This window comes from Geospiza fortis, unplaced genomic scaffold, assembly GCF_000277835.1.
Source record: "Geospiza fortis unplaced genomic scaffold, GeoFor_1.0 scaffold381, whole genome shotgun sequence".
Classification (NCBI taxonomy): Eukaryota; Metazoa; Chordata; class Aves; order Passeriformes; family Thraupidae; genus Geospiza; species Geospiza fortis.
In genome coordinates this window covers 3,997,059-4,022,941 of record NW_005054348.1, presented here as the reverse complement: position 1 = coordinate 4,022,941, position 25,883 = coordinate 3,997,059, and the positions used below count along the sequence as shown (strand labels likewise).

Sequence of the window (25,883 nt, the reverse complement as noted above, 5' to 3'; positions counted from 1 at the left end):
CTAAAAGGTAGAAGAAGAGTGTGAAAACTGTTGAATAATTGATCTGTTTACTTACCTCTCCATGTGAAATTAGCAAGAATATAATGCATATGGAAGGGGAAAAAAACAGGATCTAAAATTTTAGGGCTAATTAAAAGTGATATTATTTGTTTTTTTAGGTTGTAAGTTACATCCATGCCTCATTGTTAAAAAGTAAAACAACTTCAGGCAGCATTTTTAGCAAGTTCAGGCAGCAAATTTTTAGCATGTAAAATTTTAAACGTTTAAGGGATTGATTACACATGTGATATTGTTTGTATTCAACATTTTCAGTCAGAAGATGAAGTGTTGTGCTGCCTGGTAGTCCCAGATTTCTTCAGCCATGCTGCTTACCTTTACAAGGAAGATGAAGTGTTTGCTTGTTCCACTGGAACTGGCAGAGTTTCCTTACCACAGGAAAAAATCATATTTGGCATACAAGGTAACTTGCTGTGGAGGGAAATCACATTTTGTTGGTACCTCTTAATTCAATATTTTTACAGTATTTAGATATCTCAGAGAGCAGTGTTGTATTAAATGTTTCAAGGTGAGATTGTCTCTTGGGTATATGGAGAAGTGCTGATGTGACAGCCAGTCACGTTGTTACTCTATGGAGTTTCAAATCAAAATGAAGCAAATCCCTGTTCTTGGTATACGAAAGGATGGAAAGTTTTGCTTGTGGGTCTTTTTCCTTGGTTTTTCTCTTTCTTAACGTGCACTGTGGGTTGATATTTTTCCTTGAAGTTAATTCAGTGCCAGATGTCTCTAGGTATGTCATCCATGACCTTCAGAGGTGTTTTGAAGTACAGAAGGAGCATCAGTCCTTAGGTAGAATTTGAATTAAATGAATCTTGAATTTTTTTCCTTGTTTCTTCTCTTTTCTTCCCTTTTTTTTTTTTAACACTTGCAGTATCTGGAAGTCTACATCTAGGGTAGCAAATAGTTCCACAATTTTTCTAAGTCAGGTGCAGTTACCAATTACCGTTGGTTTATTAATGACAAAAGGCAATAATTGTTTATGAAACTCTTAGGTTTTGGCCTTTAAATAAAGTGGTAATTATGTGCTTGCTTTTTTTCCCCCTCTCCTTATTTTAGGAGATAGTATTTTAGGAGCAGGTTCCTGTAATAGCCTTCCCATCTTCTTTGCCAAAAAAAGTGGACTTGTCACTATCTTGTCCAGGGAAAATATTTCTGTGCTTCCTGAAGACCTTGAAGATGCCTTGTCCTCTTCTATTGCTGGACCAAGAAGCGAGGTAATGGTTATTTGCTTGTCTGGTTGAAAACAGGGTACAAATAAAGTGGTTTTTTATGTCACTTTTGAGTTTTCATTGTGGAAATCCTGGCTTGTTTGGGTTTAAAACTTTTTTTTTTTAATAGAGACTCAAACACTTGTAATGAAAGCAGTTTTCAAAACAAAAATTTTTGCATCTGCCAGTTTGAGTAGTATTTTTTGGTGTTGTTTGTTTCACAGTTGAGATTTCCATGAAATTTGCATTTTTTCCTTATAGGTGTGTTGCTGTCAATCACTAGGCCTAATATAACACTATAATCAGTTGTTACTATTAGCTGGTATTTTAGTGGAAGTCCTTTGTGTGATTGAGCTGATGAAACTGTTTTTCTTAACAAACTAGTTTCTAGTTTAGTTTGTCTACAGTTAAACTGTTTTTGTGGTGATAGTACTCAGGAATACCTTTTGAATCCTGTCAAACATGGTGTGTTTCAATCTTCAAATAATTTTCATTAAAAATCAGATGGGCAGAGTAAGTTGGTGTAAGTTCCTTTGCAGATGGTGTGAATTTTGGTCAAACCTCTGTGTCACTTCCATTATAATGTATCTTAGAGGTTTATGTTTGACGTACTAAACACAACTGGTGTAATTCCAGTGGTAATTGTATTTTAAATCTGTGACATTACTACTTGAAAAAATTATTTTTATTTCATAAAGAAGATTATTATTTGTCTTGCAGCTGAAGTTTTTATTTTTCATTTTCAGAGTCCGGCATTTGATGCAACTGGTAGGCTAGAAGTTATAGCTCAAGAAGATAAAACCAAATTATTGAAAGCTGCTTTTCTACAGTACTGCAGGTAGAAATTGCACTTCATTTTTGAGACTTTATTTGCTGTGCTTGAAGGCGCTCTGGTATTTGAGTAAGAGATTGTCTTGGTTAGGATATTCCTTTGCTATTTTAGTTGCAGCTTTTTTAACGACACACATCTTTATTAAGAAAGCATTAAATGCACCTTGGGCCAGTGTAGAAGGGATATGTGCTCGAAAGTAGCAGACTTCTGTAATCTCAATCACTTGTCACTTGCTCTGTGTAAATTCTAGGGGTACGTTTGTGCCAGTGAAACAACTTTCAGTTTTGCATTTTGACTTACTTATTCTTTAGTAAGTGTTGTTTTGTTGTTGAAGAAACTTTTTTGTCCTCATTTTTATTTGCCTGGCTGTTTTCAGTAATACTTTTGAGTGTACTTATGGCTATGAAGGATAATTGGTATGGCAGACTTTGGGCAGGATGATGATTTTTTTCCAGATTGACTGATATGGAAGAATTAGTGGAACAAAATACCCTGTTTGTCAAACTATCCTGATTAAATCAGTTGGAGTGTGGGGAGGCATGTGATGCTCCTGCCAGGTTTGATGTTGAGATGAGTGATGTAAACAAAGAAGGAAAAGGAGAAAGAAGATAAACACATCTGTAGGCTTAGATTAATTATATTTAGAGGGGATTGTTGTCAATATTTATGTATTTAAAAAGCAAAGCAAACAACCCACACACCCTCTTAGGACTAATCTCCTTAAAGAGTCTTAGAACTTGGAAAGAACAGGTTCAAGATGAGAAGAGGGTAGGAGTGCTTTTGCCATAGAACTTCACATGAGGTAAAAAATAATGAAGGGGATTAGGTACAGAGAATAAAGGATACCAATACAAGATCTGTAAACAGGCATAGAATTTACACAAATTCTGCTTGTGTTCAGAAGTGTCATTAAACAGAAACTACTGAACATGGCTGGAGTAGTTGTGGTCTGAGAGCACAGTTAACAAGCAGTGTCATTGAGGATGTGTACAAGGGGGTTGGAAACAGAAGGAAGTGGGAGGTAGTAAGGAAAACAGTGTGAAACAGTATGAAAGTTATTTGGAAGTTATTTCAATAAAAATCTGGGTTATATTTATGAAACTAGAAGAAAATAATAATTTTATGTATATAGTAGTTATTCTGAATTTTTTTCCAGAAAAAAAATAGTCTGGTAAAATGAATGGAGCAGTCTTCCTCTGAACAGATGTAGCAGTGGCCTGTCCAGATGGCCAGTGAGTTGATGCAGACCAAATAATGGAAGGTTGTGCAGCCGCTGGAGGTGTAAAGTGTACCAGCTGTGCAGTGAACTCTGGCAGCTTTGTAGACCTGGTAATCTTTAGAGGGGATAGGAAACTCTATGGAAAGATCAAATTGACATTTTTTCAGGGCACTTAATGATTAGAAGGAGCTAATAAAGTCCCATGTAATTTCCTTAGAAACACATCCTGCTGGGTAGTAAAGATGGGACTTTCTTTTTTAATAGAAGATTCAGTTTATTCCAGTTTTTCAAAAGTATCCTTTGTTTTAGTTTACCTTTGTGCAGTTTCTGGACGCACTGCTGTGTTGTTTTGTTGTTTTTTTTTAATTCGTGGACATCTTGGTCATTTAAATGTTCAAACTGAAAATTTCATTAAAAATATAAATACATCCAATGTTGGACTGACAATATCCCTTCTCAATCAGAACACTATAATTTTTTAGTCACAAAATCAAATCCCTGGGTTTTGTGTATATTGCATAATTCTTACACAGAAGTACAACTTCATGCCTTGAAGGTCTGTGTTTGGTTGCTTCTTACTCTTTGACTTACTGATATGAATAAGAGAGGATTCTTTGAAATGATAGGAAATAAAAATAATGCATTATATTTGCTGAAGCATTTTCCTGAGCTTTTATGAGCTTCCCCTCTATTGCCATTAGTGGGAATGATTGAGAAAATGAGAAAATTGTAAAGCAAGCAATAGAAATTTAGTGACTTAACTACTAGATACATCCAGGCTTAGCTCTATGTGATGAGTCTTTTCTCTTGAATAATAATAATAGAGGTAGTAATAAAAAGTGTGCCTTGACTCCTTGCTTGTGCTTTTTTGATTGATAAGTTGTGCGGCCTTCTTGCTTTTAAAGAATTGGAGTACCTTTTATCCACAGTTAGTTTAGAGAGAGTTCAAAAAATGCTTGATGTATATAATCTAAAAAGCTTCACAAAAAGTGTATCAGAAAATCCTGTTAACTGAGGGGTTTTTTCTCTATGATCCTGTTGGTTGATTTTATTTAGCGTATTTTGTTTCATTTATTTCAGGAAAGATATAGTCAATGCACAAAGCACGGTAATGGAGCTCTTTCCAAGTAATGCAGATTTGGAATCTGATGCTGAGCTGGATAGAGCAGTGACTCAGATCAGTGGGGACTTAATGGATGATTACCCTGCCTCTGATCCAAGATGGGCTGAATCTGTACCTGAAGGTAAATATAACATGTTGGTTTTTGAGCTTTTTGGTTTGTGGTTTTGTTTGTTTGTTTTGCTGTTGTTATTTGGTTTTATTTGTTGTTGTTGTTTTTTCTGAAGTAGTTTCTATAATATTCTAGAGAACATTATATTTTAAGCTTTGCAAGGAAGGCATAAGTGTCCCTTGCCCTCTATCACCACTAGATACATTTCCAGAAAGACTTAAAGATGCATCTTTTGATATTACCAGATAAGCTTGCAGTCTGCTGTGATTAGTTCTTGACTTCATACAGTAAGCAGAAACATCAAGGAAAAAATATTTCTGAGAAGGGTATTTTGTGCAAGGATCAGGTGGTGCTACTCTAGTATTTCCATGATGCCTTGTGTAATTTTGAATAATTTTCCAAAAAATAGATGTGTTGTGAGAAAGAGCTTATTTGTTCATTCTTAGTCCCTTTGTCAGTGTGACTGCACAGCTTCTGTTCACCTTGGATTCTGGGTAGAGTGAACTGGTGTTTCTCTGGGGCTTTGGTATTTATATCTGCCTGAAAGAGGACTAGAGAAATTGGTTTATGGGTATTTGTTGTACGGAAAGGATTAAAGCAGACATGTTTTCAGCAAGAAACTTCTTTGTTCACGTGTTGGTGTCTCTTACAAGTTTTAATTTTAAAGGGGCCTCAAACCTCTAGGCAGTAGCTGCCAGTTACAGAGTAGAGGCTTAATTTGAAAGTTCATGTAAATAGTTACAGTTGGATGATGTTTTGTTGTTCGTGTAGGGCAGCCTGTTGGAAATTGTTAGGCATCACATCCTCACTATTTTCTGAATCATCTTTAATTTGGCAGCCTGCCTGTGCTTATTCCTGACTAAAGCCAGAAATGAAAATTGATAGCTTCTTGGAAATCATCTTGCTAAGTTTGCTCAGTGATAGCTCTTCCAAGTTTTTTGTCTTGATATTATAAGCACACTTAGTTTGTACAAAAAATCTGGATGCAGAGACAATTAGATCTATCAAATAGACTAGAGCCTGCTAACACTGTAGCTTCTAGTAGCTGTGGTCTAATGCATAATAAATTTAGCAATAGCTAGTCCACCACAAGGATAAAAATGAGTCTGAATCCTACTAAAACTAGAATATGCTCGTGAGCTGCTATTTTAGCAGCATAATGAATTGAATATTTCAGAATAGTACTGATCTAAAGATACTTTATTTCTTCTAAAAGCTTTTCTTCAGCCATGATAGAGTTGAAAAAGACAGACTAAAATAGCATCGTGAGCAGTATATAAATGTGTGTGCATACATTGTAAAAAGTACCAGTGTGGTACCGCTATAAAAATTGACAGATTAGTTTATCTCAGAGGCACAAAACATCCAGAAATTAAGATATCAAGTGCTCTGACCTAGGATTTTACCTTTTTTAGAAGCAGCTGGTTTCAGCAACACATCTCTCATTCTTCTTCATCAGCTAGAGGATAAGACAAAAGCACACTCGTTCTTCATTGAGTTTCTTCATCAGGTAAGTCCTACTGTTCTTACAGTATCAGCACACACAGTTTATTACTTTGTCTTGATTCCTCTAGAACACTGTTTAAAGTGCATGAGGTGTTTTGTTTTGGTGTTTTTTAATAAAAAATTTCTGCAGAAAAAGAAAGAGGCCGACTGCTGCTCTGTGAACACGCAGAGAAACTGGCAGCAGCTATTGTTCTCAAGAATCACCACTCCAGGCTGCCTGAGCTGGTGAATGCTGCTATACTGATTGCATTGAACAAAAGGGAATGTGATGTTCCACCAAGCCTTACCCCTGCTGATGTGTTCTTCAGAGAGGTAAGAAACCTGTCCTTCCTGAATTACTGTATAGCCTTGCACTTAGTAAATGTTTCTGTGCTTTGAAATACACTTTGAAACTTTTCCCTGTAAAACTGTAAAAATCAATTCAGCTTTACACAACTACCCTTTAAATAGGGATAATGTGGTAGTATTTTCCTCACTTTGGTGTATGTACTTTTTTGTGTCTGTAGCTGAAACACAATTTCTGACAAATTTTATGTAGCAGAAGTTACAATTTCCAACTACCCAACATGGATAAGCAATGAAAAATTCTCTGACACATTAGAAGATGCATGCTAAATTATAATATTTAAGGGATGAACTGAAGATTATGAAGCTTTCCAGACAGGAGAGCTGCTTTGATGAGCTGTCCTGGATGAAATTATAAGTTCAGTCACTTACAATTTTTGTCCTCTCTAACATTAGTCAAGCTAAGTTAGTTCTCCGTTTATGCTGCGTTCCAGTCAAGTGCTCTGTCTTTATTTCTTTCTTCCTTCTTAAGAAGAACTATGCACAAAACATTTATTTTTAGGAAGTTTTTTACTGCAGAGAACAATAGTTGCTAAGGGAGAAAAATAAATATAAAAGAAAATAGAAATAATAGTCTGCTATTTTAAAGCAGATATGTTATCCAGTATACTTTATGTAACAAAGATTCTGCTGCCAAATATTCCAGAAGATGATGGAGGAATATGCTTAATGGAAGTGTATGGAGTTGTCTTCAGAAGTGAGGATTTTTTCCTTTTCCTTTCAGATATAAGTCCAGAAAGAAGGTGTTTTTTGTAGTTTTAAGTATTGGATGACCCATAAGCTGATTATCATTATGCATTAGGTTAGTTGATATTTTTGGCTATTTATGTGGTTTATACTAATGTACTTATTTTCTATATAGCTCTTGGCTTTCAGGTGTCAGCTGATAGTGAACATGTTTGTGTTCAATGTAACTTTTCTTTCTGTCTTCAAGGTATCCCAGATAGATTCCATCTTTGAATGCTTATTAGAAGAGGAGGAGCAAATCCTGAAAGACATGCCTATTGAATCAATTGAGTGGGCCCAGATAGTTGTCAATGTGAACAACATCATTAAGGTACAGAACTGCCTTAACCAAGATGTTTGTGGGAAGATAAGCATCAGAGGGCACAGAACAAGGGAACAAGTTGAGTGCAGCTCATCCGAATTACTGACCTGTGAAGAAAAATGAATGTGCTTTTCACATGTCCAAATAAAGCAGGAAGGAAAAGACAGCCTTGGGCAGAATTAGGGATGTTCCCTTTCCTCCTGAGCCACTGTTAAAGATAATTTGAGAAGTTGCAGCTTTGTTGGAAGTTGTGAAGTCATGAATATGTAGCAAAGAGTGAAGAGCTTGTGTTTGAGCACTGAGGTTTCTTGCTCAGTCAATATGTCCCCTTCTGTCCAACTGAGAAAGTGGTGTAGAAATAATGTGGGTATTGAAGGAACATTTCAGAATTACAAAAGACAGCCTCTTCTGTGGTCTGTGTATACTGAGGTAAACTTTAAAATACTGACATCCTTACCTTTCAATAGGATATGCTACAAGCTGCCTGTCAGTATCGTCAGTCTAGAGCCTCTTTATATAAAACAGGAGAACTTCCAGAAAGAGAACCTGAATATATTCCATGGACAGGTGAGAAAATACTATTACAAGTTCATAAGTTTCAGAACACATGAATTTCTGTCTGGATTTTAAACTTTCTGTTAAAAGCTACTACAGTGTTATCAGTGACAGTAAGTGAAAACGAAGTTTTCATTTGGGGAATGAAATGGGATGAATCAATGAACTCTTAGTTTGTCCAGTACTGATGATGCGTTTTTAAAACTTGCATTTCAGATTTGGGTATAAAACTCCAAATTTGGGAAAGAAAACTAGTTTTAGAATTTTTATAGATTTTTTTAATGCGTTGCTTCTGGTTGGCAGATCTGCGGGATACATAACATTAAAATAAATCATAAAATGTGATCCATAGCTGTTTTAAAAGGACTGAAGATACTCTGCTTGCAGAAATGTTGTTTTGTTTGGTGATTTAATATTGTGTAAAGCTATCAGAACAAATGGTCTCAGAAGCAGGCACTTTCCAATTGATGCTTGAGCTTCCTTGTAGCTTCTCCATGTAAAACACTTTTGTTTAGTGCTTCTAAGACAGAAGTCTTGAAATCCTTATTCCTCCTCGCAAAAGCAAGACCCATGCAAACTCTTTTGATCCTGTGTTTTGATGACAAAGTATTTAAATCAGGTTAACAGAAGTTGCCATTTTCTTGTGTGTATTCTCTTACTTTGCTTAGAAATAGTGCAAGTAATTATTTTCTTCTGAAAAAAGAGCTGATATTGGTAGCTGGTAGCATGAATCTGCATAGTTCAGGCTTTTAGTTGGGCTCAGTTTGATATGTAGAAGTAGATGGGAGCAGTTGTTTATTGCTGGGGGTGAAATGATGGTGGTATTACTTTGATTTATTGGCTTTTTTTCCTTGTTTTTTTTTATTATGCTTAGTAATGTTTTTCTTTCACTTTGCCACATATTGCTGTGGTGATTGGATTATTGCTTTAATGTTCCCTGTGTTGTTTTCCCCAGCCTCCAGCAGCCTCCGCGCGGCTATAGCACGGCAGCACGGCACCATCCTGAAGGTGGTGTATCCCCAGGTGGACAGCAACCTCCGCAGCATGCTGGCCGAGCAGCTGGTGGCACTGCTGGATTGCTTCCTGGATGGCTACGTGGCTCAGCTGAAGTCCGTGGACCGCCTGGCTGACCAGGAGCGCTACAGCAGCGTGGAAATGGAATATGTCCAGAAGAGATCCGAGCTCTTGTCCCCTCTCCGTGAGTGCTCTCCGTGTTCTTTAACGCAAAGATTAAGTGGTCCATTCGATGAGGAGGTGGCATCTGTGTATGAGTTCTGCTTGCTTTACATACTTGCTTTCAGAGTACAAATGGCTGGTCTATGATTTAATGAGATAATTACAAAATAAAAGCAGATTACAAGTTAGCATCCAGGACCACACTCCATGCCTGTACCTCTTGTTAAACATCTAGGTAGTTTATCTTGTGCTGCCTGGCTGAAAATAGCCCTGTTAATGGATTCTGAATGTTTATATTGTTGCAAGCTGAGGGTAACCTATATGCCTGAAAGCTTGTTTGGTGTTTATCAATTAATAGTTACTTTTTGAAGCCAAATAAGCCAAATTATTTAATTATCGTACCCATTGTTTACCGTGTTGCATGTGGTCAAGTCCTGAATGAGTAAGCCATAGAAAAGTTCCCTTTTGAAATGGCTATAAGTTGGTGTAGATGCATTTTAGTGGCTTTGGAAAGTTTAATTTCTTTTTTTGACTGAAGTAAATTATATAAGTAGAACAATCTAATGATAATTTTTGAGCATTCTTAGAAAAAACTCCTTTAAATTATCATTGCCTACATTCATGGGCTCTATTAGCTTATAAATGCATTTTATATCATTATGTTCAATCTAAGGTTCATATTTCCTTACAAACAGACCTAATTCTTCCGCTGACTCTTACATATTTAACTGAACAAAAAGGAAGATTCTAAGTAGTTTCTCTTCAATGCAAGCCCAATTATCCTTGTTTGTTCTGTTCATTTTTGAAAGCCTATGGCTGCTGCTTTGTTGCTTTGTGCATCTAAGTGGCTGTTATTGTAGATGTTAAGTCGCAGGTGGAATTGCCTCCCCCAGTGCAAATAGCAGATGATACTAGCTTCCAGAGGAAATAGAAGACTTGATGCCATTTAGTATTCCCTTTTTCCCTCTCATGCTGTGGGACAGAGGTGGTAGGTCTGTGAGTGCGGGTGTGCATGGGAGATTTATGCAGGAGGGGAATGTTCCTTTGGGAATGTGAGTATCTCCTCGATAGCAACACTTGAAACTTGTTTCATTTTTCTGGTCTCAGACAAAGGTGAGCTCGTTTGATAAAACTTTTTTCTTGGTTACTTAGTTTCCCTGGGACAGTACCAGTTGGCAGCTGCTTTAGCAGAGAAGTACTGCGACTTTGATATCCTGGTGCAAATGTGTGAGCAGACAGACAACCAGGCCAGATTACAACGCTACATGACTCAATTTGCAGATCAGGCAAGTCTCTTCTATTTCCTTTAGGCAGTGTTTTATAATAAGTTTGCACCTGAAATGTTGCAAAATTTATTATTTCTTTCTGGGGCTTCTTTTCCTGTTTTTTTTAATGCTTATGTAATTATGTATACATGCAGGGGTAATGTGGAAAATTGAAGTCGATATTCACTGTAAAATATTCAGTGGAGTATTTTACATTGGGAAGGCAAAGCTAGCCAGCAGAAATAAAGATACTGCCTGTATGGGCAGTGCCTTTTCATGGGACCTTTTTGTGCCCCAGACATGTTTTCTCACTCTTAACATTTTGTGATTTCTTCACTCAGGTGCTGTTGTCATTACACTGTTGTTTTATTAAACTAACATAATACAAAATGGAGGATAATTTCCAAAAGAGATGAAATTGTTAAATGTATACATAGAAAAGTAATTAATGTGTTAATATAAGGGCAGTTAGGAAGAGTAGGAAGGTAGGGCTGTTGCTTTGGGGTTTTTTGCATTGTCCTGCTATGTATTTGTTGGATGGTTTTTCCACTGTCTGTTAAGATCTAGTGTAAAAATTAAGTGTGCTGAAATATTAGAAAGCTTAAGGAAAAGGTGGTAGAGATTACTTGAAATGTGTGGGACTGGAACAGAAAGGTGTTAATTTGAGAATTGGTGAGATGAGTTTGTTTAGCTTTCCACAACTATTGGGGAAAGAGAAATCCTGTAGTCCACATGTTTCCTAGTAAAGAGAGTCATAAAGATTGTTTAAATAACAAGAAACAGAAGTGTCAGTAATAGACAGAAATTATAGCAAATTTTTAAAATAGTGCATCTTAAAATACTCAGCCTGACTGTCAAACCAGATAAATTAGCTTTTTTTTCCCTCTTCATATGCTTTATTTTAAAGGGGAAACATTAAACTTCTGGAAAAGAAATTACTGTGGCAAATGTAGAGATGAATAGATAAATATAATGGATAGACTATCAGATTGATGGCTTCTTCAGACTTCATTTTTAAAGTGTTAATGCAATTAAAATTTAGCATTACTCTAATATTGTCCTGAAAATACTAAATTAAATCTTGAACAGAAGTCCTGATTAGTTATTTCACATTCAAGTTTTTGAGGATAAAATGGGATGGTTTTTCTTTTAAAAAAAGAAAGGATTTTTTTAAACAATGCCTGAGAGAAGGAAGGTTACAGGTTAATTTGTAGGTAGGAGGGAATGTTTCAAAAACAGTGACAGCTGAAGTAAACTTGTTTACAAAAGGAAATAGTAAGTATGGAGTTTCAAAGGAGGCAAAGAAACAGGTCTGAAAATGAGACAAGAAGAATTGTGATTGATGTGATTCCTGTTCATATGTATTAACATGAAAAATTTACTTTTGGCACTTCCATCACTTTAATTGAAGGATTCTGTGTTTATCAGCATCTGTTGCAGAGAGCTCATGAATGCTTTAAACACCTTCTATCAGGACTCTTAGGGGGATTTTTATCAACACTGTAATTTCTGTCGTGTGTATGTATGTGTGTGTCTGGCTTTGTCAAGCAGGTTCTTACTATTTTCTTCCTAATTGTATTTTATAAAGCACTTAGAAGGCAAGCCAGATACTGAAATGTAACTTTTAAACTTTGTTCATATTTCTGTTGTGTTCAGAACTTCTCAGATTTCCTGTTCCGCTGGTATCTGGAAAAAGGAAAGCGAGGAAAGCTGTTATCTCAGCCTATTGCTCAGCATGGACAGCTGGCCAGTTTCTTGCAAGCACATGAACATCTGAGCTGGTTACATGACATCAACAGCCAGGATTTGCAAAAGGTGGGGTTTCTTAAATACAGCCAAATGGAAATACCACATGTTGAACAGGTCAGGTACATATTCAAGTAGATAATTTACTGAGTTATGACTCTTCCCCATCAAAAGGCAGCTTGTCCAGGTGAGTTAGGAGAAAGATGGCAGATAATTAATTTGGTACTTTTGGAGTACCAAAAGCCTCCCTTCAGGCACCATCTGGTATCTCTTGTAAACCACTGCACCATGTAATGGAAATTAGGGCTGCTTTTCATTCCTGGCTGGTGGCTAGTACTTCTTGCTGAGGAAGTTTGGTTTGGCTACACAATCACGACTTTGATGGAATTGGGGATTTATAGGGAATATCAATAGCATTATAATATTATCCAGCCAGGGAAAAACTGAAACTTCTCTTTCAAGACTAACATCTTAAAGCTAAGGAATTTGGAGGTACCATGAAAGTAAAAAAGCTATTGGTAACTTTAATCACTTACATTCCTAGTTTAAAGTATTTTTAATAGCAAATGTGGATGTGGATAGATTAATGTGACATTGGTTTTAAACATGATCATTTGTTGCCTTCTGGGCTTTCAATTTACATCACCTCTTCTTGCTGGTCAGTCTTTCCATCATTCTGCTAGACTTAAAAATGCATTTCATTTAACAGTTAAAAGTATTTCAAATCAAAAATGGATTCTTTCAATCCACATGCACGTTTGTTAAGCATGAAAGCCATGCAAACATTTATCCTACTGCAAATTCTGGGTTCATAATGCTGTATCCCTCTTATACAAACAAAAAAGTCCCACCCACCAACCCCAACCAAAACAAATAAAAACCACTCTGAGAGTATTGTAATATTCCATTTGTGTCAATTGAGGTTTTCTGTGTCATGGCAAAGCACTTTGAGAGGGGTTAAGGATTCTAAAATATACATTTAATTCCGTGTAGATGGTTTATTTCTGAGTAAGTGCTCAAAACTGTTCCTTTGTCTGATAAATTCTTGCTTCTGTATTTGGTTACTGCAGAAGTTATACACAATTCTGGTTTTTAAAATTCTCATATAACAGGTAAAGCAATCTGCATGAAAAAGTGTTCTGTCAAAACATATTTGCCTGGCTTTTATTGCAAAGTATTGAATTAGATCCTAAAGATACAATGTGTGAAGTTGCAATTTGTCCTTTGAGAATGCAGTAGGGTTTTTTAATTAGTGATGAAAAGATTTTTTGAATGTTTTGTTGAAAGAGAGAGCATCTTCTTGAAGAGTGTAATGCAGAGTTTCACTGTGCAAATTGTACAACTTTTAAAATTAAAGGTTGTAGTATTACAAACAATAAATAGCTGTGAGACTTCTGTTCAGATAAAATTCTTATCTGTTAAACTTCTGATCCTAATTTACAAAACTGATTTCTATCATCTGTATTTATTTTAGGCTCACAGAACGTTGCAGACTTTAGCAAATATGGAGACACGGTATTTTGCAAAGAAGAAAACACTTCTTGGCTTGAGCAAATTAGCTGCACTGGCATCAGACTTCTCAGAAGACATACTACAAGAGAAAATAGAAGGTAAGAAATAAAAACAGGACAAAGTGAAGAAAAGACTTACTAAATCACTGAATCCCATTAATTTTGGAGATTGTTGATCTTTATGTTGAAGGTGGTGACTTATTGTGGTAAGGATAAATGGGCTGATGGTTTTGCTCATTTTAGGAAGCACAAGAAAGACAGCGTGAGACTCTAATCTCAGTGTTCACTTTCATCTGTGAGGACTAGGAGCATGGCAAATCTGTACCTTTCCACTTTTTCTACTAACATGTATAATATTGGCAAAAATAACAAGCTGCACCTGTGCTTTGAGAAGTGGCTGAAAGTTGTCAGCCATTCACATTGAATGTATATTAATGAATCTGCATTTTATATTTCAGATGCAAGGTAAAAATTAATTTCTTAGAGCCCATTTATAGAATGGCTTTCACTTTTGAATTCTTCTCAAGTCCTGAAGCTCTTAGGCTATACAAGGAAATCCTGTAACTGTGCTGTAGTGCAGCAATGCAGTTGCAAATATATACAGTTGTGATCAAGAAGTGCTTTCTCAGGATTTTGCTCTCTATCTAGGAAGGTTACCATGACAGTGTTTCGCTGTACTCTCTCTGAAGTTATGTGAATGGGAGAAGTACAAATATCTATCCTGCTTCATTACCAAGTGCAATGGTTCCACTGCTCTGCCATTCCTATCCCTTTGGAAAATACTGTTTGTGCGGCACATGTGCTGTGAGTTTGAGAAAAAGCAATTTTGCAGTACTGGTTAAAGGATTCTGGCCACCAGGGGGAGGCTTTGGAATATGACTCAGGGTTGCTGTTCAAGCTTACTTCTGTTTATCTGCGTATTTATCCATCTATGTAATGAATAGTTCTTAAATCCTGTAAAAAAAGCCTGGTAATAATTAGGTTAACTAAGTAGGCTTTAAAAATTATTTTTAGCTCATAATAATAATATATTATCTGCCTTTTAAGTTGTATAGCATTACATGAAATCTTGAAGTTTAAATCTGTTTTTTATCTCTGTGAAAATGACTGTGCTGATGTGAAGAATCTCACCTTTAAATAGGAAAATTTAAAAATGACAAATGAGATAATCAAAGCTTTATTTCAGTGGACTAGAAGACTCTCAAAATTTGTTCTGGACTGCATTCTGCTACACATTTCTGTGTGGCACATGATGTAGTTATTAAAACTTAAACTCTTCATGTATCACTTTCCTGTTGATAAAGAAAGACTAATTATTTCTGCCACATTTTGCTTATTCCTCTAAACAGATAAAATGCTCCACAGAATTATTTTCCCTATTCTAACATGCAGTGAAAGTTATGGGAAGGGCAGGGTTCATATAGTGTGGTTGATATTATTCCATTTTGGATGTCTCAGACTAGCAAGTTTCTCGTCCTAAAGCAGCTCATACTGGCAAGTATAAAACAGTCAAAAATTGAACAGTTCATGAGATGGGACATGTCCATGGCACAGCTTCCTCAAGTTGCAACCAACTCATTTTCATGCACAGTGCAACAGCTTCCATTCAATCCTCTGTACTAATTTTGAAGTTTTGGGGCAAAATTAGAGTTATGCATTTTCATTACACTGGGAACATGACTGGAAAGTAAGAATTGGTTCCCTGGGAAGGCAGTATTGAAGTGGAAGTATTTCTGTGCTTTGGGAACATGGATGAGAGTCCAAAGGGAATGCTTCGTAACAAACGCTTGTAGGCTTGAATAATATTGTGGCTTGACAGTTGCTGTTGTGCCACAAAATTTATTATTACATTTTAGTAACATGAAACATTCATTTCCTTAAATGACTACAAGAAATATCAGAGCAGGAGCGCTTTTTGTTACATCAGGAGACACTTCCCGAACAACTCCTGGCAGAGAAGCAGTTGAACCTCAACGATATGCCAGTGCTGTCTGCATCTCAGCTCATTGAAGTAAGTGTCCCATGTTGTCTGCATTACACAGGTAAACTTCCAGTGTGTTTTCTGCCCCTTTGTGATGAAATAAAGGCAGCTGTGACCTTCTCATTTATCCCTTATATTACTTGCTAAGCACCTGAAGATCTGATGTATGAATTAGTTTAACTTCACTTAGTTTCTACCAGCAAACATCAGAATGATGGGTTTAGTCCTAGTTTTTTCTGTTGAATGTGTGCTTTGGAGTGCTGCTGCAAGAAAAAGCAAATCAGATCAGTGCCAGAAGTTGATTTACTGGTCTAAACCAGTTTTTGGATGTGAGACAGTTTTTACCTTCCTTTACATTCTTGATAGAGCAGAACTTGGTAGGGCAGAATGAACAAACAATTCTACCTTAGTGGAGAAGGATGCTGCAAGTTAAAAAAAGGATGTACTAGAAGCAGGAAGAGGCTTTTGGTCACCTGTTGCAAAGAGGCACCAAAAGTCTTTTTACTTTTGTTTCTTATACAAAAATCCAACCCATCATGAAACAAAAATTAGAACTGTTCCAGTACTGGGATAAGTAATAGTGCTGACTCCTTTTTCACACTCTTTTCTGGGATCAGCCAGGAACCAGTAGCCTTACTGATTCTGCCTTGTTTGCCACATTTTTTTACCATCCAGTGATGCACACAAAAAATACTTCATGATTAACAACAATACATTGTAAAAGAAGTCACTTATATCTGGGTGTCAGTATTTCTGTATTTTTCTGTAATCCCGTGGAAAATCAAAAGCTAACATGTAAACAAGCTGCTTGTTTACATTCTCATCATTTTCTTAGAGCTGTGCCAATAGCAGATTGTGAAGTCCTTACCTGTGTCTTTAAGTAAGGCTATCTGTGGGATTAGGGAAGGGTAGGAAGTGTAAGTCAGGACTTGGCAAGTGCTGGCACCACAACAGTTTTCCTTCTGAATTCTCTCTTATTGTCAAACTAGTGTTAATACTTGCTACTTGCAATGCAAAAATGAAACTCAGAAAGTGTAAATTAAAAAAGTGTTAATGTTAATTTTTATTTGAAGTACTAATTTATAATTGGGTGATACGAAATACTGAGGGGAACTTGTTTTTAAGGAGTGAAAGGCAGCACATGTGCCGAAGTACTGCTTTGAGATTAATTACCAAAATAATTCTGAGAGCTTATTTGTGGAGCTGAGCTCTGCCTACAGTAGTCCAGGAATGTTACAGCCTTAAATGGCACTTAAATTTGAAACCCAGCAGCCTTGTATCCAGTATCATTTGTCCACAGGCCATTGTCACGTAGGTGGAATGCTGCTCTAAAACCTTAAGTATATTCCTTACTATAAAAATACTAGTGGTTGAATCAAGACATATTTTCATGAGAAGGTCATGTAAGTAGAAAATATGTGGTGGTCTTCCTACAGTGGGTTGTCCCTGATACCAGTTACGTTAGTTTGTAGGCTAAAAATAATTCTCCGTGTTAATCTCTGATTTCATAGTTGTTCATATGTGATGAGAACAGAAGAGCCAATGAATATGACTTCAAGAAGGCACTTGATCTCCTGGAATATATTGATGAGGTAGGAAAACTTCTTGAAGGATTTCTAACCTAGAGACTTTTTTATTATTATTTAAGCTAGGGTGGTGCATCTGTAATTAATTAACATATTAGCTTAGTGTATGGTAATTAAGGCAACCCCTGATTTTTTTTTCAGTTTGTTTTTAAGTCGCTGGAGACATGATGCCAAATGTAGTTTGGATAATTTAAGAAAAATTACACTCTTCATCTTCACTGCCCATTTATAGTCTATAGTTTCTTTTTAGAGCCTTGCTTCCTTACAGGCTATCTCCAAACAGGACGAAGATGAACTTGTTTTCATAGTTTAGTTCTTGTGTCTTCCCTCTTGACAGTTTCACTGATTGTCATGAGGTACTGTGGGATAGTCACCACATTCTAGCACGTAAATAGCTTTGAACCACAGATTTGCCATATGCTTTTTTCCAATTGTATTTTTTTCCTTCTCAATTAAGTAAATGTTACTCTAAACCCATGCAATTTAATATGCGTGGGAAAAAAATTTTGAAAATTCCTAACAACTTGTGTAGAACCATTCAGCACAAATCAGAGGTGGTGGTTTCTGTGCAACGAAGAACCTGCCCTTTTCAAATTAAATGTATATCTTTGAAAACATTTACTAATATATTCATAAAACATATATGCTAATGTGGACACTAGTGCATGTTAGTTAGCTTGGCCATACCAAAAAAAGAGCTTTGACTCCACTCATCATTTAGCATGTGGTAAAATAAAATTTGCCTAGAATACAATGTTTTACAAATTGGTTTTATTGTGCCCTTTTGCAAGCTGTGTTAGTTGGTCAACAGCAATCAAGTGATGCTGTAGAAAGGCTGAATGAATCCATGATTTCGTATGGAAACAAACAGTGTTTGGTGTTTCAAAAATCCAATCAGATCATCTGTTAAAACAGCAAATCATAAAAACTTCATTTGGTGATTGAAGAATCTAATTCATTGGTGCAATCTGTGTGACAGAGTGATTATTTCTTTGTAAAAAACCCCAGAATTTTAATATGCCTGTCTTTTCTCCTTACATGAATTGAAGGAAGAGGAAGTGGATGTAAATGATCTTAAACTTAAAATTCTCTGTAAGGCTCTCCAAAGAGATGGGTAAGTATAAATATAAGTTCCTGAGACACAACTCTTCTAGAATTATATTTTAGTGTACTGTTCTCTAATTCACAAAAAATACTTAATTTCACAGGATAAGGTTAATAAAGTATAATGTGTCTGATCAAAACATGTATTCTTATTTGTAAAGTGAAACCACAGCAAAAAAAAAATCTGCACTTTGTTGGTTTATCTCACTGGCAACCTACTGTGCAGTCCTGGCACCTGATGTAGAAATGAACCCATGCAGCTTTTGTTCTTGAACCCTTTCCTGAATTAAAAGAAGTGACCAACGCTGAACTTTTTTAACCTTTTTTTTTCCCTATGAAGCATCTCAAGTAGAAGATTTTTAATAAGATTACATAGGCAGAGGTCACTCCTGCAAGCTGTTATTTCACTTGGGTTTTACCATTGAGCCACACTGGCAATTTCATTACCTTTTTGAGTTAAAACTGCATTCTTGGCTGTAAGAGATCAAAGCCTAAATTGTGCTTAGAAGAGCCACTCTTGTGGATGTTCAAAACCAAATACAGGCAGAATCCAGTTGGTCACAGGGATCTTCTCATCAAACAGTGGTACTGTTCTTTCCCAGGTTAAATAACACAAATGGCATTTCCTCCCTTTCCTTTCCAACTCTCAGAAGTCTTCCCACTTTCCTAACTCCCACCTATGTTCCAAGAGGAAGCTAAGGAAGAAAAGATGAGGAGAGAGTATTCCAAATGCACTGTGCCATATGCAATTAAAAAGGAAATAAGCAACATTTGGATTCACACTTATGCATAGGATAGATTCCAAATGGCAGTGGTGTCTAGGAAATAATTCCTAATTGCATGGCTAAATTATGTCCATATATAACACAAATCATAAGCAGAGAGAGGTTCCCACTATTCCAACTGTTTTCCGTTCCTGTAATTTTAAAGGCAGAAGAATTTAGAGCTCCTGCATAGCACCAGTCCAGTTAGTGGTTTATGATCTATCTACCCTGGACAAGCAGGGGGTTTTCAATGTGGTATTTTAACAGTTCAAGCATGTACAATGGTGGCAATATTTTGACCACTCTGGCAGCTAACCAGAGGCAATTTGAGATGCAGACTTTACACTGAATAGTGGGTAGAAAACTTGATGTCCCAGCTGAGTTTCCAGTCCAGCAAGGCTCACAAAGGCTTACAGAGAGGTGATGTTAACTTTCATCTGTGTACAAAAGTAAACATTCGAGATGTGACAGTTCCTGCTTTTGAGGATGTCCTGTGGTTTCTAACTTGAGGGCTACAGATGGTGAGAAGGTTCTTGGGTGGGATGGAGAGCCTTGCTGAATGGGCTCCTGATGCTCTCCTTGTGTCCTCACTGTCCTCCTCTGTGCCCAAGGGGAGAAAATCCCCCTTCCCTCCTTCCTTTCCTCACATTCTTCCCAGTGGAATTAAAGATGTAATCCTAGACATTTTGGAGCTGAAGAGACATCCAGGGTAAAACCAGTGAAATACAGAGGATTTGTCAATAATAGCTTCTGGATCCAGGTTCAGATCTGTTACAAGCACGTCCCACAGGCCTGTGATAGTTTAGGGAGTGATATGAGAACCAGTTTTGTCTGACAGCTTAGCACGTGGAACAGGAAATTTTAACAACTGAAAGGTTAGAATCACAGCAAAACAAGTTAGGTTGGTGTTGAATTTAAACTGGAGCATAAAAAGCTCTGCAAGGATGAAAAATTATCATTTAAAACAATCTTCCTCTTAGAAAAATCTGTTTGGGATTTTTTTTTATCACGAATGAGACTGGTATTCATGAGTCTTTATGTTTAATCACAGAGTAGATAAACTATTTGTTTTGTGATTGCGTGTGTTGTTACAGGCCTGTAACTTAGGTCTTGCAATTTTTTCCCCATTTATTTTCTCAGTGTTTTGATATTTGTTTTGTTTTGGTTTTTTCCACGTTAGAGAATTGCTTCTTTTGTTTTATTCCGCCAGAAGAAAAAATCTACATTTTCATCACCTCAGTTGTAAAATATAATTGCTGACAATAGGTAGTTCTTATCTCAATGGATAATACTTTTATGTTATCAAAGAAATAATGTCGTTTTGTTATGATTTTTAATGGTTTAAAAATGGGAAACATCTCTGTTCTCCTCCTAACTAGACTACATTATGTATGTATGTATACATATATGTAGAGCAGTTTTGTTCTTGTTTTACTGGAATAATGACTAATTAACACAAGGTAGGAAAAAAACTCTTGCTTTGATCTATAACCAAGCACATAATGCTTCCATATGGACATGTAGTAATCACCTTTGATAATTTATCTAATTTTCCTGTGGTTTGTTTTTTTTCTTGTTAGTGTTCCTATTATTTTGTCTGTGTAATTCTTTCCCAAAATTATTCTTTGACTTGCAGATGGTACTGTCCAGATGGTAGAGATGATCCAATTGAAGCATCTAAAGATAGTATATTTGTGAAAATACTACAAAAGCTGTTGAAAGAAGGTAAAGTGTACTTAAATATAATTGAATGAAACTGTTGTTTCAAAAGCTGCTTAAGATCAATATGTAAAAAGTAGCATTATTAAATTCTCAGAGTAATAAAAAATTCATTCCACTAGGCAGTTAAAATCATTTGGAGCTAATTCTATCTCTGTAAACTGTTCAGGGAGATAAGAGATGAGCAGTTTTCTTGGTTGTAATCTTAGTATCTTTAAGTTGTTTTCTCAGTAGAGCACTGAACATATTTTTAGCATTTGCTTGCTGTACAGTAAAGTAGGTCTTCTGGGGGTAAATACGTCTCTTCTGTAAGATACAGGATAGTAACTAATTGACTGTCACTCAGTAGAACTTAATCTTTTTTTTTTTGCTTTTGTTTTTTCTCTCCAAAAGCCAAAGCAAAAAAAAAAACAAACCCAAAACATCTCCCATTCTCCACTTAAAGCTGACTATAGGAAGTTATGGCCATGGAATTTACAGCTGGAGGAGAGAGGGAGAGAAGGGAAGCAGCTGGGAGTCAAAGCCTGTTTCAAATATTACTGCTTAGGAACTTTTTGCAGATCACATAAGGCTTCATGTGAAAAACACAAAACTCAAGTACTTCAGAAAAGTTCCAGTTTTGTGTGTTCAATCCTGTCAATTCCCTTGCATTTTTTAAGACTTGCACACCCTATGCTGGAACTGTTGCAACTGATACATAGTTATTGTATGACTGAGCTTTCTTTTCTCTTGCCTTTCTTTTATTTTTTATTTATTTTTATTTTGATGAAGTACTATGTAAAGACTTGGATTTATGGTTTAATCATTGAATTACTGAACTCTGGATTTCAAAAAAAAATTAACTCTGTTTTACAGGCTACTTAAGCTTCATTGTATTTTTTGATGTGTGTAATAGAATCAGAGCTTCCCAATTCCAGAAGAGTAATTTAGCTGTGAGGCAGGCAGAGTGTTTGCTTAAAAATGATATTAACTGCTAATGCAAAGTACTTTTCAGTGTTATAATAAATTGTTTTGTTTTGTAGGAGTTCAGTTAAGTGAGTATTTACCAGAGGTTAAGGACTTGCTTCAAGCAAATGAACTCGGCAACTTGAAATACAGCTCTTACTTTGAATTTGTGTTAAAAGCAAACTATGAACTCTACGTTCAGGGACAAGTGTGATTCTCACTGGGATTTTAAAATATTTTTTCTAAAGGACTCTTGAATTCATGTTTACTTTTTTATATTGTTTGGTTTTTTGCTAAAGCTTTGTGATGAAGTCTGTATGAGTAATAATACTTGGTCTTAAATGTATCCACATTGATGCTTTAGTCAGGGAATGCAGAGTTGTGTTTTCAGGAGAAATAAAAATAAAGTTTTCATTTTCTGTGCCTTTCATAAAATTGCTGGTTTGTTCTTTATCTTGATTAGAATGTGTCCTGTCTGAGACTAAAGGATACATACAGGGTGAAAATCACACACAGGGTGAAAATCAGACCCACTGCAGAGGGTGGGAAACTTGTGTTGTCACTGCTGGGGCTGTGATTTCAGTTCAGAGAAAATAGTGAACACATTAATGCTGGGTGGCTGCGTACATTACTTGAGGAACAACAGGTTATTCTATCAGATAACTCCACTCTATCTTTTTACAACATTTCTTTCCTAGTAGAAACTAAGTAATTTCAGTTTTGCATGTTTGTTATTTGCACAAAAAGGATAACTGGCTTGTCACTGATCACTCAGCTTGTCTGTGACAGAAAGGAATAAAGTGCAGCTCTCATTCAAAGCCTTCTGGTCCAGTAAAGACTCCATTCTTTCAGTTCATATCTGTTAAATTAAACTTTTTCCAAACATTTTAGTATTGTGTCCATTTAACTTCCCTTTAAGCTATTTCTAGCATACATGTAAAATGGGATTAGCAGCTTACCATGCAGTCATTCCCAGCAACTGCTTGTGCCTAGGCTCAGAAGAAACCTCGAAAGCATTTATGAAAGTGTGGGAGTACAACATGATCTTACTTACTCCCATGCCTTAGTCTCTACTGGTAGGCACTACTAATTTCCTTTTTTCCCTTTTAACCCCACTGCCCCAGTTAGTTATCTCTGACATGGGAATAATTTAGAAAAAAACCGAATTTGTCAATTATTCTGATTAACAGCAGAATTTAGTTTTTCAATAAAAGTTACTGCAATCTGATGTGTTGCGCCTTTCTTTTTGCATGTAGCTCAAGAGCCAGAAACTGCAGAGCAACTTGCACGCCCTTATGTTTTACTTGTCTGGCTCCATGCCTGCTGCAACAACTTGATCTAACAGCTGAGAAGGTCAGAAGTTAAATTGGTTGAAGTGAATCCAGTTTCTCGTTTTAAAAGCACAGCTCCCCTTCCGTGGCTTCCCCTCCTCCCTGTACTAATACAGTAAGCAGGGCTGAGAGTCTGAACATGTTTGGAAGAATAGATTTATGTAGAGAGGTTCAAACTAATATGGGAAAGAAATGCACGAGCAGTCATCTTCTAAGATTGTTCTGAGCAGCGAACTTTGCTCTTCTGCAGTCTTGCATGGCTGGGAAGTGTGAGTCTAACTCCCAGCTCCGGCTTCAAAGGAGTCTCTCGTTGAAAGCCTTGGAGGAATTCCACGTGTTCGCCTGAATGTCACTTTGAGGGCGGTCTCACATCGATAAACTTAGCACGGTTTTGGGAGAAAGGGACTAATGGAAGAAGTGATTGCTTGCCCTTGCCAAAATATGTTCTGCCTTAACTTTTCCTAGACTCCTGAATTTTGCTTGAAGAGCAATCTCTTTGACTGTCCACCATATATCACTTTGGGGATATCTCATATCTTCCTAGACTGTTGGCCAGAGCTCTGTGTTCTGTCAGGAGTGGCAGGGCAAGCCCTGGAAAGCTTTCTCCAGGTGCAAGCAGTTCTAATCACCCTTATCCATTGTTTCAAAGTGCCTGGATTCCCTGCTGGATCATGTTTATCATGGTTGGTGTAAAAGTATTATCCAGGTTTTTGGGAAAGGATGAGCTGTGTAGGGTTTTCAACTGTTTTACTCTACTGCTGGGTTGGGAGGCACTTGGCGTTTATACAACAGCTTTCCATCTGACTATTGCCAAAACAGAAGGCTACTTACAATGAGTTTACTTAAACAAAGCCTCATTAAAATAACTTCCATGTCTAAACAGATGTTTAATGTTCTTGTACTAGTAATGTTGAACTGGTTCTCTATTCTGTTGGAAAGTTTGAAGAGTCTGGGACTCAGGGTTATTCCTCCTCTCTGTCCTCTGCTTCATTATGTAATAAACTGTGCTGGTGCAGAACTCGTGTCTCAGATTACTGCTCCAGGAGGATGCCTTCATTTACCACTGCATATGGAAGGTGGCAAATGCCACAGCTCTAGCTTGTTTCTAAGTGTAACAAAAACAAACTTGTGACAAAAAGATGAGGGTTAAAACTGCCTGAGGGGGGATGGATAGCTCCTCTTGAATAAGGATATACGTTGTTTCTTGAATAGCTATTTTCTCAGTAATGGAGAGCATGCAAGGTACAGGAGGTACATATTTGCATCCTTTGTTGTCACCAGAGCAGCAGGAAAGTTTTTCAGTTGTCATTTGTGATCAGTTTCAGAACATATGCATGGTGGATAGTGAGTTCTTTGTGCCCTGTACTGGAAACTAACTCCAACTTGAGACAAAAACCACATTCATTTAGTGAATCCAGATAAACATCAGATCTACCTGCAGAAAATTATATTTAACTTAGAAGTGGGAGAATTTAACATTGCCATTTGGATACTTTGCTGTAAACTAGATTGGGGTAGAGAGAAAATAAAAGGGAACAGGAGGGATAGAGTGGGTTTATGCTTGCATCATGTTTCATTGCAGGATTAAGGATGTTTATCTTTCAGCAGCGTTCGAGTTTCTGTTACTTGATTTCTGATTCAACACAACCAGCCGTATTTTGGAAACCACAATGAAGCACTACAGTTCTGTAAATAGATTTGGTGGTTGTGATGCCTTTAAGTGCTCTCAGGCTTCCGATTTTTGTACTATGCCAGTTGTTGATGACAGAACTGAAGAATAACACAAGTTGAGGAACAGAGCGAGAGAAGAACACATTTGAATAACAACTTGACAGGAATTCAAAATCTATAGCAGAAGGAATTAAATGGCTGCCAGAGGTAAAGAAGAATGCTGTCAACCTGGAGGATGCAGAAATTAAACAGAGGAGAAGAAAAGTTGTCTGCTTCTCTGTTGAGCTGTCTGCTCTGCCTTGCAGTGGAGGAAATCACCTGCAGAAATAGCTTCACTCGCAGGAGACTCGTCACAGCACAGTGCTTCTAGCCTACTATTCCTCTTCCTTCTTGCCTGACTCCCCAAATTTTCGAAGGATTTACACTTGACTGTGTCTTCTGAGAGGATCATGAAGGTTGATTTGCATCAACATGGTGTCAGGGCTGCAAATCTGATTGCATTACTGCCTCTTCTCTCCGTTGGAAACCAAGTATCTGTAAAATCTTCCAAGTGTCCCAGATGGAATCCCTGCCTAAATACCCATAGCTGAAGGAGATGAACTGTTCCTTTTCACTTGCATAGTACTTTCAGCTCGTCAGAGATGACTTGCCTGTGAGACCACACTCCTTTTGGAAAGGGTGAGCCACAGGGATGGCTGAAGGGCTTCTGTGTTGCCTGGCCAAGCTCAGTGGCCAGCAATGGGCACTCGTAATGGCACCAGCATTCACCACTACGTCAGGCTTCTGGGATCAGACCAGGATTAATCCTTTACCGGGCTTCTCTTCAGGCATTTGTCTGACAGATGTTATCCTGTGCATTTATTTTCCATTTTTAAATCACAGCAAGGAAACCATGCACGGCTTTAACTTCATGTGTAAAGTTGTGGGTTTTGCATGGGCTGTTGCCGTGTGCCCTGCAAACTAGGGATCCACCTTGTCACTTCACTTCTCTCCCAGCTCCCTTTCTTCCTCTGGGCTCACCTACAGCTCTGGGAAAGACCCGGGAGGGACGCGTTTCCCTTCGCAGCCCCAAGCCGTGGCAC

General features: G+C 37.0%; 1 protein-coding gene across 1 annotated transcript in view; it reads left to right on the top strand.

The window, feature by feature from the left end:
• Positions 1 to 22,617, top strand: part of NUP133 (nucleoporin 133) — a 30,191-nt gene extending 7,574 nt beyond the window's left edge. The window contains 17 exon segments of the mRNA XM_005423208.3: positions 313 to 460; positions 1,114 to 1,271; positions 2,012 to 2,103; positions 4,397 to 4,560; positions 5,964 to 6,058; positions 6,145 to 6,366; positions 7,334 to 7,456; positions 7,915 to 8,014; positions 8,958 to 9,200; positions 10,331 to 10,464; positions 12,100 to 12,258; positions 13,664 to 13,799; positions 15,593 to 15,711; positions 17,193 to 17,273; positions 18,317 to 18,381; positions 20,772 to 20,860; positions 21,877 to 22,617. Coding sequence (XP_005423265.2) covers positions 313 to 460; positions 1,114 to 1,271; positions 2,012 to 2,103; positions 4,397 to 4,560; positions 5,964 to 6,058; positions 6,145 to 6,366; positions 7,334 to 7,456; positions 7,915 to 8,014; positions 8,958 to 9,200; positions 10,331 to 10,464; positions 12,100 to 12,258; positions 13,664 to 13,799; positions 15,593 to 15,711; positions 17,193 to 17,273; positions 18,317 to 18,381; positions 20,772 to 20,860; positions 21,877 to 22,013 — 2,265 coding nt within the window. The 3' untranslated portion in view covers positions 22,014 to 22,617.
• The last annotated feature ends 3,266 nt before the right edge of the window (positions 22,618 to 25,883 follow it).